The sequence below is a fragment of the Asterias rubens genome, chromosome 22 (assembly GCF_902459465.1).
Source record: "Asterias rubens chromosome 22, eAstRub1.3, whole genome shotgun sequence".
Classification (NCBI taxonomy): Eukaryota; Metazoa; Echinodermata; class Asteroidea; order Forcipulatida; family Asteriidae; genus Asterias; species Asterias rubens.
This window is the reverse complement of record NC_047083.1, coordinates 1,251,941-1,273,608: the sequence shown is the minus strand read 5'-3', so window position 1 is coordinate 1,273,608 and position 21,668 is coordinate 1,251,941. Positions and strand designations below refer to the sequence as shown.

Below are 21,668 nucleotides of genomic sequence, written 5' to 3'. Positions count from 1 at the left end.
TGAAAATCATTTGGAAATTCGGTTGGTAATCCTGTTTTTATCAAGGAAGAAATTTCATGCTAAGCAAATTTTTGTGCTTAGCAGCTCTATGAAATTGGGCCCTGATAGGGACTGTAAACCCAATCCTCCTAGTGCCCCCAGCACGATTCAAACTCGCCGGGTCCTAGAGGTCGAAGGCGAGGAAAGATACCCCTCACCCAACCCCCACCCAATGCCTTGTAGCATTTTTTGTAATTGTCTTTTTAAATTGTTTTCTTCGGAAACCCTATTGTAATATTGTGTTTTGGAAATTGCTTTTTACCTTTGTATCTAGCGCTTTGAGGCCTTTTTGGCACTTTGGCGCTTTATAAATTCTTTTTGTTGTTATTATTACCCCCAAAAAACCATGTTCTGATAAACCCTTGTTATTTATACACTATAGGGTTAGGGTCAAGGAATAACAAACATACAATAATTGAGTCTACAATGCAATTAAATATATAAACACAGGCTTTATTCTCGTTTGCACTTTGTTTCTTGCACATGTTTCACAAAATGTGATGGCACATAGAAATTGATTTCATATTGATGTTTACACACGGGCCATTTCCGAAAAGTGGCATAGGCTCTGTCCATCTGTTCAAAGTCTTATAACAGGAAAAAATGCATTTTCAAAACAACTGACGAAGCATGAGCCAATGCTGTCCGTCAAAAAGGGCCATATTCCCTAGCACAAAATCTGTTTACTGATGATTCTTTATCAATTCATAAGGACTCATTTTTTTATTACAATTTTAAAGTCAGATGGAAGTAGGCACATAAGTCAAAACAACACAGATTATGTTTTAACTCTTCACCATACCACAGAGGTGCCTTACATTGGGTGATTTTCTTTTCTTTTTTTTTCTTTTCGAGAAATTCTCTGGCAGGGTTCAAATGTCAGGCAATTAACTATTGTTTTCCATTAGTTTTTCTGGGAGAAATAGTACGAAACAGGTATTTTGTTTTGTTTTACAAATGCATACCATGAAAAACATTGGAAAAAGTCAATTCAAGACAAGACCTTTACTATGACCCTTTCGGTTGAACTGAAGTAGTTCCAATTTTTGTTTTCGTTTGTGGCTGATGTCAGGGGTCGAAATTAAGTGTACTTTCATGAATCAAGAATTTTTAGTAGCCCTGATGAGATTTTGGGTTGAACTGAAGTAGTTCCAATTTTTGTTTTCGTTTGTGGCTGATGTCAGGGGTCGAAATTAAGTGTACTTTCATGAATCAAGAATTTTTAGTAGCCCTGATGAGATTTTGGTAGCCCGGAAAACACATTATGTCTTGAACCATGGCACAAACTTTACACTAAACCATCAGCACAACTCATTGCTGTTTGTGATACTGATTTTTGCATTTTTTGTCCACTAGCCCGCGGGGGTATCAAACTGGAAAAATGAGTAGCCCGGCTGTAAATCCGGTAGTCCGGGGCTGGCGGGCTAGTGGCAATTTCGACCCCTGCTGATGTGGATATTTTTATACAAGCCGCATGTGGCTGTTATGGTCTCTTATGAGTCGATCAACCTGCTAAATTTAGTCTCTTATAGCATTTTATTTCTTCTAACATGAAACACCCATCCAAGCTTATTTCTTCAGTTTGTTTACGTGATATTCAATGTTTTGCACTTTTCTGTAAAGATTTAAATAAACAACAACAAATTAAATAGTTAATGTTGATGCAAGCAAGTAGAGTACAAGTTAAATGGCATTTGATCAAAATAAAGATGGATGATTGTGGTTTATTTCGAAATTTTTAAGAAATAATTTTGTTGTTGGATTTGAAACCATGTGTGCATATTTTTGCTGTGTGAAGTGCTTTAGCCAGTGTTGCAATGATGGCACAAAACTTATCCTCTCTGGGAGAAAAACGATCAAAATCTACAATACTAAAAGGCAAAATAAAAAGTTCCCAAAACAACAAAATAAAAATGTTGTGATAAAATTCACACAGAAATTTTGCGTTGTTAAAAACCAAGAAAAAGGACTTTCGCAGAAATAAACTTGACAATGACTTTGAATAATTACAAAATTATTGTACTTTCCGTTTTTGGCAAGAGCAACCTCAGTTCATCAAAATAAAATAAATAATAAATGGAAATAAAATAGTCACTGCGATGTTTACTTGTTGCCACAAAGACAATGTGTCATCGTGAGACATGGTAGACAGAATGGCAGCATCAACTCAACATCTGCTGTTACCTCTTCTTCTTTTTCTTCTGAGCGAGACGTTTATTCTCTTCTCTTTCTCGTCTGATGTCTTCAAGATCTTCTCTCATTCCGATGCGAGTGCTGTGGAAGAAAGAAAGAAGGAACAATGAAAGAACATAATTGACATAATTGAAGATCAACAAAAAGGATAACAAGAAAAACATCTTAAAAAGCAGGACAGTTCTTTTCAGAACTGAAATGTCTCTCGAATTCCGAAATTCTACTCTGCCGTAGTATTAAAGAAATCTCCCGAATTCTGAAAAAATCTACTTTGAAGTAGAAGAGAAGTCTCCCGAATTGGAGAAGGATTCAAACTCTGCAGTAGTAGATATAAAGCAAGACAAATTCTCAAAAGAACATAATTTAGCTGGCAAGGATATACACACAAGGTGTTACCGAAAAATAAACATACAAGAAGAGCATCTTTGAAGATCAACAAAAACAAGAAGAACATAACTGATGAAAAAGTAAAACAATAAAGTCTTGAATTTTGTAGGATGTAAGTCTTAAAACTTACCTCATCCTTTCTTCTTTCTGGATATCTCGGTAACTTGTCTCCATGCTCTTCAGCGCATAGTCACTCTCATACCCGTACCTGGTGAGATAAACAACACCTGACTAATGTACTTAATGTTGAGACCAATTAAAGAACTCACTCCGCGGTAGTACAGTTAATTACATTCCTATAAGCTAAAGTAGTAGTCCCAGTCGATTTTCTATACCTTCCACACAGGTAGTAGTTAAAAAGCAGGATAGTTCTTTTCAGAACTGAGAAGTCCCCCCGATAAATCTACTCCGCGATAGAACAATTTATAGCAAGACAGTTCTCTAAAGAACAAACTCTACCTGTGCAAGTAGATACACTCATGGTGTTACCGCAAACCAAATATATACTGATACCTCACCATGCAATGCCTCAAATCATATGTACTTTATAACGGAATCACATATTCAGATGACAAATAACTCTGACAAGGTGACACAATGTAAGCAATCTCTTTTGTGAAGAGTGATGGCTCTAAGAAGTGTCAGTTGACTTGTAATAATCTTTTGAACCAATTTGTGTGCATTTGGGCAGAGCTTGCTGATGATGGACACGACAGGCATGTAATGGCCACTTTATTCCCCCATTTATCAAGCTTTATGAAGTCTTAAGACCATTCAAACTCTTGAGGAGTATGCAGCACCGGGTCTTAATTTTAGAGTATTGGGATCGAAAAGATCATCTTATGAAAAATGTCAAGTCTTACTTTGATTTGTCGTATCCAAATATCTCCTTGATGTAGTGGGATACGTCCTCCCCTCCTTCTTCTTCAAGGGGCGTGTCATCGATGAAACCATCCTCTTCGTAGTCGCTGTCTTCATCGCTAAGGAGACGCCCTCGCTTGGCTTGGAAAGATGGAGCAGCCGACACTTAGGAAATCAAAATAAGGTTGAAATAGAACGACATGAAAGCAATGTTGGGTGAGGAGAGATGTCCAAGATAATTTGTGGAGGTTTTTTTGCTCCCAAACCTTTGGTCATTGCCTTGATTGGAGCTCCTTGAAAATGTCGTGTAAAAAATGTTTCTTAATTTTGCTACAACATTTTGATAAACTCAAACAGCATCATTGGGTTTCTTTGTTGTACACGTTCAAGACTGTTTTAGTAACATACTAGCCACGGAATTTCATCTTTTAGAGGTCATTTTCATATGCAAGGGGCAAATCCTTTGGACGATAAAAGTCTATGGGAAACTTTTCAAGGGGCATCAAGGCCAAACCAGAATGAGCCAATGATCAACCTTCTGTTTGGAAAGAAGTGATTGATGGTGAAGGCAAGATTTAAAAACAGGAAAAAGAGTTGCCATTAACAACAACCATATATCACCTGGTCTTTTCCTTTGCATCTGCTGGCCCATAGAGGGAGCCCTTCTGTCCAAACCTGGCTGAGGTCTGCTGCTAGAGGGCACTCTATCATAGTACTTTTCCATTTTACTCTGACGTTTCGGCTCAGGGCGTTGATCGGAAACTGGACGGGGTCTGTGACCTGAGGAGGGCGCTTTATCTAAATACTGATCAACCGTGGACTGAGTCAGAGTCATGGGTGGTTTTTTTCTCTCCGGAGTCTGCTGTTGCATTCGTCTCTCATGATTATTTGGGATGCTTTTTGAAGAGCTGCCGGCACTTTTGTGTTTCATGCCACCATTTGGCACGGAGGAATGTTTTGTCTTCGCGTTGCTTGTCTTGGGTCTTGAGGTAACTGAGTCTGGCTTCTTGAATCCTGGCGTAGCTCTCTGCAGTTCTGACATGACCTTCTTTCCATTAATTTTATATGATTTTGTTGCTCCGTTCTTCGACGAACCATTTGATTTTTCAGCAGGGCTACTTTCCTCACTTCCTCTTCTTTGTGCGAGAAACTCTTGCCTCCTCATTTCTCCAAGTTTCCGAGCAGCGGCTGCTTTCTTAAGATCCATCTCACTAACTTTCGGTGTACTCTTTATTTGCTTGGACTTGGAGGTCGAGTCAGTAGTCTTTTTGGATTTTCCTTCCGACGATTTCCCCTTCTGTTGGTTAGCTGCCAAAGCCAATAGTTGCTCATAGCTCATTGGTCCCTTTGAGGAAGCAGCTGGCTTCTTAGGCTTTTTCGGCAAATCAGGAGCCCTCTTACTAACCACTTTGACATCATCCTCGTCTCTAGCCCTCTCAGAAACTTTCTGAATTTTCTTCATGAAGGATTGATGTTTAACTTCATGTTTGCCGTCCTTGTAGTTTTCTTTGGGTGTTACATCTCGTCTGTGCTCCTGAGGTTTCTCCGTTGATTTCTTCGACTTACTTTTAGTTTCTGCCCGTAGTTTAAGGAGTTCCTTTTTCTTAGACTCCTCTTCCAGCACTGCATTTCAAAAAGATCACAAAAGAAAAGGGTGTATCAAATAAGATTGAAACTTGAAATTTTAATATTTTTCTGATGGCTTTCTGCAAGATGTTCTCAGTGCAAAACCTTTTGTTGTAGACAAGACCTTCTTGATGTTCAAGATGCTGCATGAAGTCTTCTTCATGACTTGGGTTATGACCCTCATTGATTATTTCAAACAGCTATAAGGTTGCTGACCACCAGTAATTTTGTCAACATTTCCAATCACAAATTTACCAATAACTAAGTAAAACATTCTGTATGCGGTTTGACTCGGACAGTAAACATGGACTTTTTAAACATGTTTTACTTACCTTTTTGTTTCTGGTCATGTTGTTTTTTCTCTAGTCTTGCTTTTATCGCTGCACGATCTACTCCTGAACGTTTCTCTTTTTTAGGTGGTGGAAGGGACGTCGTATACCGCTTGTTAACAATCACCTGGGGTTTAACAGAAAAAAATTTTGTTTAATACCTTCTACTTCTGCTATAATAAAATACAAAGATCTCAAATTTATTTCTTCTTCGTGTGTGACATGTGTAAGACTGGTTTACATCCAAGAAAACTTAGAAATGTAAATTTAGAAATAAACAAACATTCATTCAATGGGAATAAAACTGCTCTAAAGTCTAAAACACTTCATACTTTACTACGCAACAAGGTCTCTATATTGCGAAATTAGCTTGGCATTTCGACAATTCGATGATGAACTGGGCTTAATAAAGATGTTTGATTTGAATTATTTAATTTTAATATTTATTAATATTATTGAAAAACAATTTTTTTTCCATTTTTATGAAACCCTTCTAAGTTCTATATCATTTTTATAAACAAAGAAATGTAAACAAACAAAAAATATTTTTTAGTTGAAGGAAAACAAAATGGCAATTGTTGGATAAACAACTTCAATAAAAAACAAAACCTGAATTTAAATTGTTGGCAATTTCAAAATAGCATGCATTTTTTAATTTGCATTTTTTCAGTATGATTACGTCATCATGCGAAAAAGACAGACGTTTTCGTTGATCAGCAGAAAATACACATTACATTGTGACATTGCATGCCAATTGAAAATGAAACAACAATAATTTACCTCAATTTCTGCCTTTTTCTTGTTCTGGGCGGCAATATCGAGCAACTTTTGAAAATCCATGATGGCTGAACTGTTAATCCTTCTCCCAAAAAGGACAACATCCCAATCGTTTTCGTCAGAAAACAGTCATATTCTTGCCTGATGTTTCGCACACGAACATCCGGAACTGACGAGTGATATTCGGGAAAGTTCGATGACCTCGTGTCCCACTTTAACTTCGGGAATTTCCGGATTTATTCGTCAGCGATTTCCATATCCCAGGATTCATGGGTAATCTTTAAAAAGAGGCGCGTCAAGATGGCGGATGCTGCTGCCTTGGAAAGTAAGCAAAATTTCGATCTTTTTCGAGGTGGATTTTTTCCAGAATTAATTTGCATTTCAATCTAAAACTTCGCAATAATTTTGACGGATAGTTAATGTGTCTTTTGGCTATATTGATATTTGTACTTGGTGTTATTTTATGTGTGAAAACTGTCGGGAAATTTGTACGGGTTGTGAACTGCGCAAGAAATAGTCTGGTGTACGTGTCCACACGATTCGCCACATGTAGACGTCGTGCAATATTCAAAATGTCTGCATGGCGCTTTTTGCAAAAATTGTTGACCTCCTGAAAAATAGCTCTCGCAATTACCAAATCGACCAAACTCTCATAATTAATATTTTGTCATAATTAAGTCCTTCGTGTATCTTAGTGTTAGTTTTGTGTTTTAATCATGCAGAATATTTGTTACTTTGTCTTTGGTTTTTCAATTTCATTTTGTTTTGTTGAACTTTTTATTTTGAAGTTTTGTTGATGAATTATTGAAGAGTTTAAAAAAAACAAATGGATCTTTCCGTATGGCGCAACCACTTTTTCACTCATTTTTTACAGAAAGGAATATCTCATTGAAGTAAATTAGATTCTATACTATTTCATATCGAATGAAAAAGTGTGATGGCGCCATACGGAAACTTTCCCAAAACATAAACTGATTCGTGAATGAAAGTGCTCATTCAAATTCAGTTAGAAAACAAACACATGATGACAAATAATTATGTAGTCAATTCGCGCAGGACCTTGTCTGTCTCTCTGGACTCTGCCCAAATATTTATTATAATTTTTAATTATATGCTTTCTTGATTACTTCTAAATTCTATTTCATTCAGCGTATCACATTCACAGTGGAGGGTCTTGCTCAAGGATTTAAAAATGCCGGTAGCGAGATTTTAATTAATTTGGTGTGCTAGACCGCTCAGCCACAACACATGCATATATAAATCCAAAGTTTCTACATCAAATTCTTTGCCAATTTCATTAGATCAGAAAAATAACATTTTCATAAGTTTTCAATAGCCATTTTAAAAGCTGTGTATGGTCATAGATTGGTAAAAAATACTCCTAAAAAAATTATAACCATAACAACTAAATTTCTTTTTGAGGAACCACTTCAAGTACTGTTCATTTATTATTTTGTGATTGGTTGGGTGAAACGAAGCAATTAAGTGTCTTGCTCAAAGAAAACTATATTCGTGATCGGGATTAAATTCAATTCATAAATACCTCAGACAGTTTCGCTATTCCTATTGGTTGAGAGCGCGTCACGAACGCACGCATACGAACATCGTACATGTACAATCTGAACATACCATGGAGGTGGAAACAGAGCTCAAGCACTCGGAAATGGATAAGTTTTACAGAGTTTCTTACTTTATTTCGCCTTTTAACCAAAAAGGTATTTATGAATGGGAATCAAAGTGTGTTGAATCGGTTTTCAACTAGTGGTTTAAACCCGCCGAGGCCTTGTTCTTGATAATTTACCTCGACTTCGTCTCGCTAAAATTATTAAGAACCAGGCCTCGTTTGGATTAAACCACTAGTTGAAAACCTCTTCACCACATCACATTGATTCCCTTATTTAAAATTTGTATTTTTTTATTTCTATGGTTCCTTAAATTGTTACTAAATTATTCTTATTGTTTTAGACTCCTCTGTGGAGGCTCTGATGAGCCTCCGTAGCGCTGGTAGGAACCGGCCGTCACCTGTCAAAGAAAATGTACCCACACCTCCAAGAAGGGGCAACGTAAGTAACACTTGGTTCTCTCCGAGCGCAAGCTAGCGTAGCAGGCCAATATGCGTAAATAATAGACTTTGGAACGCTAGGTCGCAGCAGACTTACCAGGTAAATTTCAATCGTCATCGTCTAGCCTTCAGTTGATTTGAAACATCCTTTAGTCACATTGGTAGTTTTAGTTTAACTTTCCTTCTCAATTAAAGAATATTTTTCAAACTATTATACTGTTTTTCTACTTAGGGACCTTTCTACACTGAACTTGGTTTATTTGTGCCCCTTATTTATTTCAGCCCCAATATATTTTCCTCTCAGTTAGAGAATATTTTTCAAACAATTACACTGTTTTTCTACTTAGGGACCTGTCCTCGCTGAATTTCTCTCCATTTAATTTATTTGTGCTCCTTGTTTATTTTCAGCCCCCGAGAATTCGAAAGAGAAATCGCCTCATCTTCAACGACGATGAGGACACATCAATGTCCCCCATCAGGTCATCCCCAAAGAGGACTAAATCCACCCCAACAAACTCTGTAAGTCTACCCAGATTTAAAGGGTCTATGTACTTATTGTACGACAAAAGACACAATGTCCAAAGATTTACATTAAACTTTTACTGTTTGAAGATATTGATAGTAGGTGCTGTAGTTTTTGAGATATGAGTAAAACAATGTCATGAAAATAATTTTCGTCTCAATTATGTTTATTCTTCTCTCCCTTTGTTGTTGTTGTTGTTGTTGTTGTTATTGTTGACAGCCTGTCAAGGCGGTACAGCCCCATGCAAGGAGCCACTCTATTCCATCCACACCACAGAAGACTTCTTCGGCAACCTCCTCAGCGATTCAGAACATCATCCTCAGCACGCCGGCCAAGAAGGCAGCACAGAAGATCGGCGTCCGTCTTAAGAATCTCCTCAAACTTCCCAAGGCTTACAAGTGGTGTATCTACGAGTGGTTTTACTCAAATATTGACAAGTAAGAACACAAACCGAGTTTTCTTCTGAAAAATATTGCCCAGAGATTGCTGGGAGAGCATTATATACCTCATCCTGTCCCCCATTATGGGAGTCACAAATGTACACAAAGGAATCAACTCCAAAAAAGGTGGAAATGGTAGACATGAATTTTGTTGAGGTGTGTCCCGTGTGCAAGGGGTTACAGTTGTGAAAACACGCTGTGTATGATTATCATCTCGTCAGGAACTGTTGAAAACAACTGGGCCCAGTTTCATGGCTCTGCTTACCACATAATTAATCGGTTAGGACCCATAGAACAATGGCAGTAGGGCGCTGTAAGCTCAGAATTCCGTGCTAAGCAGAGCCGTGAAATTTACCCCTGACTATGTCGACAACTTCTTAATTTGTCATCCTCTCTTTGCATTCTCAGAGCACTCTTCAGCGGAGAGAACGACTTTCTCATCTGTTTGCGAGAATCTTTTCCTCAGTTAAAATGTCGGAAACTGACGAGAGTAGAGTGGTGTATCATTCGAAGACTTATGGGTAAACCACGGAGGTGAGTATATGGTTTTCTTGAGAAATTCCTGGGAAATTTTGTTGACCTGTTCACACTTGAGGTGCTAACCCCGGTTAACTTTTGAGAAATATCTCCCCTTGCTTGAGACTAGGGTCTCGGAAACTGACGAGAGTAGATCGGTGTATCATTTGAAGACTTATGGGTAAATCACACGGGTGAGTAGAGGGTTTTCTTGAGAAATTTCTAGGAAATTTTGTTGACCTGTTCACACTTGAAGTGCTAACCCCGGTTAACTGTTGAGAAATATCTCCCCTTGCTTGAGACTAGGGTTAAACGAGATAGCGTGTTGTGTTGTGGCCGAGTGGTCTAGTTCACCGGACGCAAGCTCTGGTGTTGTCAGCATGGTCTGAGTACGAATCTAGACATGACGGTTGTGCCCTTAAGCAAGATTGTAAAAAGTTCCGAAGGTAGTGTATGAATTCTGCTCTACCAGACAGGCTCCAAGTGAATGATCCAATGCCTACATTCTTATAGACTGGGAAGGGCATCACCCTGTTCTAGCCCCAGGACTAGGTGGCAATGAATTCACGTTTGCTAGACGTTATAGGTAACATTTTAATAATTTAATCATCAGATGTTCCCCGGCGTTCTTCGCTGAGGAGAGAGCGGCGTTGGAAGCCAAGAGAAGGAGACTGAGATTGCTCCAACAGCGGAAATCCAGCGAGCTCGACGAGACAGAATTGAAAGATCTTCCAAAAGAAATACCTCTACCACTGGTCATCGGAACCAAAGTCACAGGTAATCATAAAGTTATATATAAGAACTAGAGCGCCCACTGGCCTATATACGCGCCCCGGTATGCGAGCAGGCGGCCATTTTGTAAGTTGACAAAACAGCTATCTCACAGCGTGTGTTTGTGCGGCCATTTTGTAAGTTGAACAAACAGCATCGCGTGAGCGTTCAATAAAAAAAACCTCAAACGTGTATTTCATATTCAACGCGCGTGCAGAATGGCGCGCTTGTCATCTTACGGCCCCGTCGCGTTTGTGCAAGCAGCATCACCAGTGTGCCCTGCAGTTCTTATATAGAACTCTATGCTCTTGTCTTGGTCTTGGTGCCCTTTCAAAAAATTCCCATAGACTTAAAGATTTCCCAATTGAAGTGCAATTAAATGGAAATGGCCTTGCCCGCTCAAAGATGCAATTCTAGGCCTGGTTTCTTTTTGTACGATGAACACCTTTAACTGAAATTCTAGGCCCGTTTTTCTCATGCCCTTTAAGGATGATCGGATGTACCCTAACTTTAACTTAAATATATTTGAATTTTTAAATAGCACGATTACGGCGACCCCATGATGGGCTCTTCACCGGTCAGATTGATGCTATTGATACCCAGAATGCTACGTACAGAGTGACCTTTGACCGGCATAACATTGGCACACATACGATCCTGGACACAGAGGTTTTAGTAAGTATAAACAACTTTGTTCCCGCCCTCCAATAATTTATAATGGGACATTTGGGACAATAGGGCGCAGCATGCAGACATACCAGGGAATGTTGTATATTGTACGTAGATCCTTTTCTAAAGCCTGGTGTTTGGTATGGGCATGGGCACAAGCTTCATCCAATCCACTTTTGGGAAGATTCATGAGAAAAGGACACACTGATAAAGGTTGAAGCTGTTGATTTCACCAAACTCTTCCTAGGTTAGGATTAATGTTAGGGCTTAGGACAAGTAAAATTCCGTATCCATAACTCGAAATAGGATTTATCCCCAAATCTTGTCAATGTTGTGTCTTAATTGGTAGACCCCAAATAGTGTTCCTCAGGGAACACTTCTTGGCCCTCCAAGGACATTTGCCCATTATCTCCTAAAAACTGACAGTAGCTAATTTTCATTTTTATTTTTTTTATTTCAGGGCCAAGAGCCTCAGGACACAATGCCTTTATCCACCTTCCTACAGAAACAACGGCCGAGACCGACTATGTTCTCACCACCAAGGTACGGTGACCTTTGAACCTTCATCCAAAAAGACAACCTCTTTTTAAAGTTTTAATGATATTCTATTATGTTAGGATTTCAAGTCTTAAGTAGGATTTAAACTTTGCATGGTGTAAGTATAACTAAGAGGTTTGCGGTGACACCATGTGAAAATATTTTTTTTGAGTATGGTTTGGTCAAAAGAGATTTTCACATGGTGTTACCGAAAACCTCTCTTTACTCTTAGTCTTGATATTATTTCTATTTTTGTTAAGATGTAACGCTTTGTGAAGTGAGGGTTGTAGCAAAATTGTTCTCTTATAAAATGTGTTTCTGTAGTTGTTATTTATTGAATTTACCTATGACTAAAAATCTGGGATTTGTCAAAATGCAGGATAACAATGGAAGGGTTACACTCGCCTAGTCTTGGGAACGATCCCATGTTGGGAATGTCGCCCCTTAGGGGGAAGCTTCAAGGAGATGAGAAGACGCTCGGTGGATTCCCTGTCAAATTCCTGGTTCTTGTGGTAAGATAAGAGTCATTTTTAAGATTTGGGCCCAATTTCATAGAGCTGCTTAAGCAGAAAATATTGCTTAATATTCTTCTGCTTACCAAACTGAGTAGGACACTAGTAACATTTTGTACGTGTAAAATGTTATTTTAGATGGTAATCTTATTCTGGTAAGCATAATTTTGTTGTGCTTAGCAACTTTTTATGCTTATGCAGCTCTTTGAAATTTGGCCTTTGCCCAGTTTCAAAAACGGTGCTTAGCAGGTTTTCCGGTTAGCCAAAATTTTATGGCTGGTATCCATTTCTGCTAAGCAAGAACATTCTTATGGGCTGCATCGTTATGACGAAGTACAGGAGCATTCTTACACAAGTGAATACTCGTATAATTATTTTTAACATTCCAATAGGACGTTTCGCTGGTCTAATTTAGTGGTCCGTGAGCTCGCCCTGGAATATTTCTCCGATCCAATCAGAATCATTCCAGTTCTGAGTTATTTGTTATTTTTTATATTTTTCATTCAGACCAAAGTATCCAAGATACTAAGTTTCAAGAAGGAACTTTTACAAGAGCTGAAAGACAAGAATACAGAGGCTGAGAGGATGGTGAGTAGAATTAACCAGGTTATGGTTAGATTATCAACTGGTTATGGTTTGGCTATAAACTGATTATGGTTAGATTAGATTATCAACTGGTTATGGTTGGGCTGTAAACTGATTATGGTTAGATTAGATTATCAACTGGTTATGGTTGGGCTGTAAACTGATTATGGTTAGATTAGATTATCAACTGGTTATGGTTGGGTTATAAACTGATTATGGTTAAATTATTAACTGGTCATGGTTGGGTTATAAACTGATCATGGAAAAATTATTTTCGTATGTAAAACGTAAATTTGTGACAATGTTTTAGTCATTTTTCAAAAACTACAGCACCTCAGCTAATAATATTTTAAGGTAAGCTTCCTACTATCGTTATTTTCAACTTGTGTAGGTTTAATGTAAATCTTTGGAAATTGTACCCAAATCCTTTAAACGGTTGTGTTCTTTGTTTGTATTTTGTAGCAATCTATGAACCAATTATCAGCATTGAATTTCAAAGAGAAATATGCAAAGTGTGTGCTGCAATTGGAGCATCTTAACGAAGATCTCAACGGGTATTTGAACGATGTCCAGAAATATTGTCAAGAGGTAAGAATTGTCGTTTTTTGTTCTCTTTCAATTTTCAACATCAGAGTAAAGGCCGAGTCACAATGCAGCGATAACGAAAAACAATCATGACGCAAAGAGAACGCATTCGTTCAATTGCTCCACGCAGAATACGCACATGCTCATTCAACCAATAGAATGCATTCTCTTTGCGTCAGGATCGTTATCATTTTCATTATCGCCGCAGTGAGACTCGTCCTTTACTACTACCCGAGTAATATGCCTGTGATTTTTTCACAGAAATCTGGAAAGTACAAAGTATACAGTGCTATACACACATCAGTGTGTATGGGTGTAAAAAAACAAGAAAACAAATTATGGCACTTTTTATACCAAGGAATTTTGCTCTTAGTGGATATTGGATAGTAAGAATATTATGCGGGTTCAGAATAATGTGTGAAAATTGATTTGACATGGATAATAGCGTGTGTGGATATTCAGAATGTGTGGTGGATATTGAAAATAGTGTGTGGATATTGATTTGACAAGGAGAATAGTGTGTGTGGATATTCAGAATGTGTGGTGGATATTGAAAATAGTGTGTGGATATTGATTTGACAAGGAGAATAGTGTGTGTGGATATTCCGAGTGTGTGGTGGATATTGAAAATATTGTGTGGATTTTGATGAAATTAAAAACACTAGTGGATGGTATTTAACTTTGTGTGGAATGATATCAGCAGAGTTGCCAACTCTCCAATACAAATGTTTTGTGCAGGAAGTTTACTGAAAGTAAACTAATCTTTTTATGTTCTGATAAACCCATGTGTTGTTTAGTTCGAGGGTGCAAGGTGGATAATAGTGAGTAGTTTTTTCTAGATACCAGCGCTTTATAAGATTTATTATTATTATAAGTTTCTATTCTTTTGTTTTAGAGATGTTTTAAATTTCCATTGGGGATACAGAATATTATTTGGTTTTACCCTTAAAGACATTGGACACTATTGGTAATTGTCGAAGACCAGTCTCCTCACTTGCTGTATCTTAACATATGCATAAAAAACTTGTGAAAATTTGAGCTCAATCAGTCATCAAAGTTGCGAGATAATAATGGGGGAAAAAACCTTGTCACACGAAGTTGTGTGCTTTCAGATGCTTGATTTCGAGACCTCAATTTCTAAATCTGAGGTCTCGAAATCAAATTCAAGGAAAATTACTTCTTTCTCGAAAAGTACTGCACTTCAGAGGGAGCCGTTTCTCACAATGTTTTATACTACCAACCTCTCCCCATTACTCGTTACCAAGTAAGGTTTTATGCTATTAAATAATTAATTTGAGTAATTACCAAAAGTGGCCACTGCCTTTAATATGTTTGATGTTTGTTGTACCAAACTTTTCTAATGAAAAGGATCAATGTTTGACAAATGTTGAGCGCAATTTGTTCTTGCATTGTCACTGAATTTAGTCAGTCACTTGGTGAAAACTTGCCATTCCTTTTCACTCTGTTTCGCCGTGTGAAATGGAATAGTCTAGATTTTACCTTGTGACTGTGGCAAAGCAATGACATGCATTAAACTATAGTGGATGATAGTTATTGCATGAAACGAAGAGTGAAAAATAGTAAATGGCCTGACGTCTTGACCCTGGCAGAGTGTTTCTCGAAGGCTAGTTGACGACACAACACACATAAACACTCCAGAAGACGATCAGAGCATTCTGATCGAAACGTCGAGTTGAAACCAACGGTTCTTTTCAGAACCACCCCAACCCATTAGAGATAGTCATTACATGGTGTTACCGCAAACCTTTCTAAAACACATAAACACGTGAAGTGGAGTGAAATGGAAATACAAGGATAGCAAGAGAGGCAAAAAGCACACAGAAATAAGGAAGGGGTAAACAATGAAGAGGGAAACATGGGTGGGGGTGTCGGACGAATGGGATGGTTTGACCATAAAACGTATTTAGTTTGCATTTTTGTAGTTGTTCATTGAAATAATAAAATACTTTCCACTTTTGTGTACCGAGTCTTTATTTATTGTCTTTAATTTTGTATATGGCAACAGGGGTCAATTTGGTTTTCTTTAAAAAAAATGGTAAAATTCAAGCAATTGGAAACAATTTGTTTGTCTGTCTAGTGTGTTGAATTTGACTTGGGAAAAGACTTGGCCTCAGGACCTTTTTGTGGTGAAGGATGCTATATAAAAGTAATTTTTTATCAATTGTTTTATTATTAAATAAAAAGGTATGCAATCTTTCAGAAGATCAGCGGAGTGTACGAAGTTTTGTGTGCTAGGCAGGTTTTCAAAAACAAAGTTGGGTATCCATATACAGAATGATTAAAATCTTATTTGAAAAACACGAAAACTACTTAAACTTTAAAGAAAAGGACATTTTTATTAGACTACCTATATGAATGGACTGCTGCAATAAACAATAGATTCTTTAAAAACAGTCTAAACAGAAAACAAAACAAATTTGCAAAATTTAGAATTTTAAATTGACTTTTGATTAACTCATATTTCTTCAAATCAAATTACAAATTATTTATTACAACTATGAAAAACAGAAGATCATTCAAGGTATAATTTCAATGATACTTTAAACCATGCATAATTAGCCCATCATTGATTACAACAAAAATTTGAATTTATTTATTGAAATATTAAAAATTATAGCTATTTGATACTGAATTGAAATAATAATGCACTGGGGGAAATTTAAGTGCATCCAACCCCCTTAAAGAATATAATTTAAAAATGTAAGACATACCTCACCTATTTCAAAAAAATGGATTTCAAATAATTAAGAAAGTCTAAAAATAATTGTCCGTGTTTTGCATTATGCAGAGTCGCCCCTTTCCCGCAAAAATATTCGTACGGGAACAGCGTGCACGATTGTGATTGGTCAATACCGAGACCTACTCAAATTTGATTGGTCCTCAGATTCGACTTTTCACGACCAATCGCGTCAAATCAACCCGCCTTGTAACCTTTCTGAGCATGCGTGGTCCAATTTAAATGCCCAAATTTCAATATGGCCTCCGCGATTTAAAAACCACCAGAAAATTCCGAGGCCTTTGTTCTGCGACTTGGAAATAAGACGCTCAAGTCAGACTGGAAATCATGTTTATATTGGTGTTAAAATGAGCCAAATTGGACAAGAATCATGGAAGATTCACCCACGGGTGACGTTCAATTTGCTTTCAACGGGAACCAATCGTTACTCGCCGTGAATTCTGAGAATGGTACGGGTGTGGCTCGGCGTGCAGTTGTCGTCAACTTGGCCAAGAAATCACCACGAAAACGCAAGAATTATGTGCCCGTGAAAGTCGTGAAAATACCAAAGCATGAAGAAGAATACTTAAATGGATATCACTGGGACGACGAGGATGAAGATTACGACGATGGGAAGGAGGATTTCGGGGGAAAATCACCGGTAAATTTCATGTGGAAAATGGTGCAATCGTCGTGTGTACATGTTACATGTACATGCACGGCCACACTGTTGTGTAGGGATACATATAGCGTTGTGTACACAATAGATAGCGAAGCGTTGTGTGTGTTCATTGCATTGTCAATAGGGTTCGCGTGTGTCAATTTCACAACACGAAACTTGCATTGTGGTTTTGGGTCTATCAATTTCATGTATTTTGAACATCTCGTTCGTTTTAAATTGTGCTGCATATAAGATTTTTACAATAATGCAAATCTACAAGTACTCCCAAGTAGAAGTACTGACTGAACCACAATGATCTATATATTTTTTTATATGGCGATTAATTTTCATTTTGAAATAAATTTTTACAAAACATGATTGTAAAAAATGTTGTAAACTGTCTGTACTGTCATGACTATGTATCGGACTGGGTGCCATATTTTCATTCATTATGAATTGAAATAGTAGTCTTTATTTCAAAAAAGTTTGGTATTACTTTTGGTAAGTGGCAGTATTTGAGGTTGATTGGATACAGATTCCTAAATAAAGCCTGATGTTTCATCGGTTGCGAAGTATGCAAAAAGCGAGAACACGCAAAAACTGATGTTTGTACATCTACCTAGTCTTTAGACGCAGCTCCAAAGACATAATTTACAACGTAAACCTACTTTTTTATTTGAGTTTCAAGAAATTTGATCAAACGTCTGGTTGCGTAGAAGTTTACGGTATTTAATTTTTAAACTCTTTTACAAATTATTATAACTATTCACGGTTTTTTACAATTTGTCAATGGCGCCTCGATGGGGATGTCTGAAGTTAAATATTTGGCATGGAGGTAATTGCCTTGGTAGCCTAAGTCCAGGCCTGCTTATACATGTACATGTAATACAATACAGTCTGTACATGTGTACACATACTTTTGAGCAGTTCAAAAGGGAACAGAACATGCACCTGTTTTGTGTGGTAAACAAGGTGCTTCTATGCCAAGTAATAATTTACATTTTCTGATCATATCTGGAATGCCGATTCAGAAAAATCTATCCTGATTTGTTCATGTCCATCTAAACTAACTGTTTCCCCCCCCCCCTTTGATTACTATTTAGTCCATGTTTTGGACATGTGCAACTCGCTTTTTGGAAACCATCAAATCTGTCCATGCTCCTGCCCCTCGTCTTTGGAACAGCCTTCCTCACAACCTTCCTCACAACCTTCGCTCCTTCAATTCAAAACTTCTCTTAAAACTAGAACACGTGAGCCTCCCCAATGCCATTCTGCACGACTCTTTCGCGCGCGCCAAGCATTTGTGCATGCATGTCGGACTTTATAGTGTCGGCCTTTTGGTTGTGCAATGGGTTGTGATTGGTCAATACGCAATGGGGCGGAGCTTAATGAATAATGGATCGGTCTATTGCCTACAATGGGACAGTTTAATTTTGTTTTTCTTTCTTTTAATTGTTCCTCATTTTTTGTTGCACAGTGAGCCCCTACTTTGTTAGGTGGATATTTTGCACTTTACAAGTATTATTTCATTATTTTTATTATTAATATTATTTTTTTTAGATTGCTCCCGAGCAGGGATTACCGCCCTTGTCCGAACCCACGGCAGATCGGTTACAATGTGACCAAGAAGCAAGCCAGATGGTACACGATGCTAACCTAGCACTGGGAGACCAAGCCGTCAAGAACCCTAAGCTGAATGACCTGGTAGCAAGTCTAACGTCGTTGATGCTGCAAATAAAGGTAGACAATACTAACGAAAATAGCTGCGTTAGTCAGATAAACAAGGAAGGTAGTGGTAGCACGTAGAGACTACCTAATTAAATAAAAATCTGCATGAGCATTCGCAGGAACAACTACTTGCATCAGGGCCCAATTTCATAGAGCTGCTAAGCACGAAAATTTGCTTAGCATGAAATTTCTTCATCGATAACAACAGGATTACCGACCAATTTTCCATGTGATTTTCAGGATTTAAGCAAACAACAGCTGATTACTACATGTACAAACAATTGCAACAAAAAGAAATTTTGTTGGTAATCCTGTTTTTATCAAGAAAGAAATTTCATGCTAAGCAAATTTGTGTGCTTAGCAGCTCTATGAAATTTGGCCCTGATGAAGTAGTTGTTGCTATGAAAGGTATTGCAAATTTATAGGTGTGTATCTGTAGTGTCGGGTTCCCCGTGTTCACAAAGCTTTGGGTAGTACTTGTTGTTCATTTTTTTCAAATGGGTACCAGAGTATTTTGTGATAAAAGTCTGAGGCCTAGTAAACAGATGTTTTTACATATACGACACTACCTTGCAGTAAAAGTTTCACAAAATGCATATACTATCGAAAACTGCTGTAGGCTTCTAGCCAAAGGTTTTTATTGCCATTAGCCTAATGTTAAAGGGTACAAACTATTATGTACTTTTTCCTAACAAAAAACACAATGTCCACAGATTTACATTAAACTTAAACAGTTTGAAGATTATGGTAGTAGAAAGCTTCCCTTGAAATTTTACCTACTAAGGTGCTGTAGTTTTTGAGAAATGAGTAAAAGTAATAATTTTTGTCTCAGTTTTAGCATGTAAAAACGTATTAACCAGTTATGCTATGGTTTTGGTATAATATCATAACTGGTAAAGGGGGTTTTACATGCTAAAATAATGTTGGTCTTTTGAGACGAAAATTATTTTGTGACTTGTTTTACTCATTTCTCAAAAACTACACAACCTCAGTTAGTAATATTTGAAGGGAAGCTTTCCACTATCATCTTCAAACCCTGTAAGTTTAATGTAAATCTGTGGACATTTTAAAAAAGTACCCGAATCCTTTAAGAGTGATTACCAAATGAATGCCTTCCCTTGAAATGTATCTTGAAATAAATTTAAATGTTATTTTTTTCTGTTCCTTTGACAGTCGTTAGCCAAGAATGATATGAATTCGTATGGTTTCAAATCGCTGAACGAATCTTTAGATGAAATTAAGAAGAAAATTGATCCCTCAAACCTCAGGTGAGTTTTTCCAAACAAATTCTAACACATTCTATTTCAGTACTAAAACCTGGATGTCTTGGATGCAAAAATAGTTAATGGTCTGATGTTTCGACACTAGCAGAGTCTTTCTTGAAGGCTTAATGACAAAGCAACATGAACAGGTAACTAAGTGAAATATTATCAGTGAAGTGGAAATACATGAATGGGGTTCAAAAGCATACAGAAAAAAAGCAAGGGGTTAACAATGGGGACAAAAGGGGGGTTGGAGGTTGAAGGGAAGGGACTGGCTTGACCACATGCAAATGGAAACACAAAGGACATTATCAAGGGTGGGAAAAGGTGGAGGCGACCCTGTATTGTCCCAAATACACCGCTCTATTTATTGGAAGTCATCATCTAAATGTTTTGACTCTGATAAGATTAATGTGCCTAGGTTTATGCTCGGGAGTGCGGTTTGGGGGGTACAGTACCAAATCCGTTACAGTACTCCACTCTATAAATCTTTGCCTGTTCCGATGAGCAAAATTTTAAATCTCCCCGATATGGAAACTTTTTCCCCGTTTTGTTATCTCTCTGAATGTTGTACAAAATCTCCCTGATTGCAAGTTGGAAATGTAAGCAGCTCTGAGAATAAGGCAATGCTTATATTGGCTGCTGATTTGTTGAAAAATCGACCAGGAAAACCTTTAATTATAATAATTTGAAGAATAATTCTTGTTTTATTTGAGTGATTCTTTAAACTTTTACTCTTGTTCCCTTAAAGATGTTTTCAAGACAACGTAGAAATCCACATTGCACACATCCAGAGTGGTATGAGCCAGATGGGGAACCTTCATGCCTTTGCAGAGAAGAACACCGACTACTGAAGAATCATACCCGGAATCCCCTGCGCTACTTGACCGGATCAGGTGACCTTTGACCTTCAAGTTAACCCCAAACCCACACTAGATCAATTGATACAGAAACGAAGAGCGACTAGTGTTCGTTTGTTTGTTTGTTTGTTTGGTTTGTGATGGCAGGAAATTTGCATAACTTCACACCAAGTTCACAAGGTTCAGTATGCAATTTGTTGTCACCTTTGACCTCGCCGTAACTCCTGACCTGAACACAACCAGGGCCCAGTTTCATCAAGCCTGTTAGCATAAAAAGAAAATTGCTTAGCACAGAAAAATCTTGCTTAACAGAAATTGGTTACCAGCCAAATTTCCTTAAAGTTGTTGCAACTGGTGCTCCACTCATTTTTGCTTAGCCAAGAAATTTGCTATGGAATATTTTCTGCTTGACAGCTTTATAACTTGGCTGAACGAATCTGAATTCAACATTCAACACAATTGAGAGAGGTTTAAAGATATTATTACACAATGTGGTACTGTAGTCAATTTGAAAACACAAAACCACCGGACTTGTCCGGTCATGAGTTAAAATCACTAGCCTCAGGTTTGCAGTTCCGTTTTAATTCTGAGCCTTGTACATGTACGCACACTGCGCTAGATGGGCCAATAACATTAGGGAGGTGGACCTACCCCACTGGCGTCTTGTGAATATGGTTTATAAGATTTATTTAATTATCTTCAACTTTCTGCATATTGCCTTGTACCACTGCCTAAACTTAAAAATGCTATCGTCTGCATATCCTGGCTTCCTTTGTGTGAAGTTCTTGACCTGTGCAGATGATCGAGGTTGACTGCTGCCAAAAATGTATGGCTACGGCTATGTAACAATATTAGTTATTTTGTATTTTGTTCATGAACAAAACAATAAAATGTACCATAAATATTGTAAATAATGTGAATAATGTCAAAAAAATATAGATGTATTTTGCATAGAAGTGGAGATTAAGCTTGGGCGATATCGATTTATTTTATTCACGATATATCGCC

The 21,668-nt window shown here is 37.6% G+C and overlaps 2 protein-coding genes across 2 annotated transcripts; one reads left to right on the top strand and one right to left on the bottom strand.

The window, feature by feature from the left end:
- Positions 1-831: 831 nt before the first annotated feature.
- LOC117305010 (protein SPT2 homolog) lies at positions 832-6,397 on the bottom strand. The gene is made up of 6 exons (XM_033789689.1): positions 6,216-6,397; positions 5,439-5,562; positions 4,102-5,103; positions 3,483-3,645; positions 2,750-2,827; positions 832-2,313 (listed from the first exon to the last, which is right to left on the bottom strand). Exons 1-6 carry the CDS (start codon positions 6,273-6,275, stop codon positions 2,220-2,222), a joined length of 1,521 nt encoding a protein of 506 aa, XP_033645580.1. The 5' UTR covers positions 6,276-6,397; the 3' UTR covers positions 832-2,219.
- A 22-nt stretch (positions 6,398-6,419) lies between these two features.
- On the top strand, positions 6,420-20,972 carry LOC117305008 (protein lin-9 homolog). Its single transcript, XM_033789688.1, has 14 exons — positions 6,420-6,537; positions 8,178-8,275; positions 8,683-8,793; positions 9,017-9,234; positions 9,646-9,771; positions 10,367-10,530; positions 11,066-11,199; positions 11,654-11,736; positions 12,110-12,242; positions 12,750-12,830; positions 13,290-13,415; positions 18,371-18,550; positions 19,712-19,806; positions 20,552-20,972. Exons 1-14 carry the CDS (start codon positions 6,513-6,515, stop codon positions 20,652-20,654), a joined length of 1,677 nt encoding a protein of 558 aa, XP_033645579.1. The 5' UTR covers positions 6,420-6,512; the 3' UTR covers positions 20,655-20,972.
- Positions 20,973-21,668: the final 696 nt, after the last annotated feature.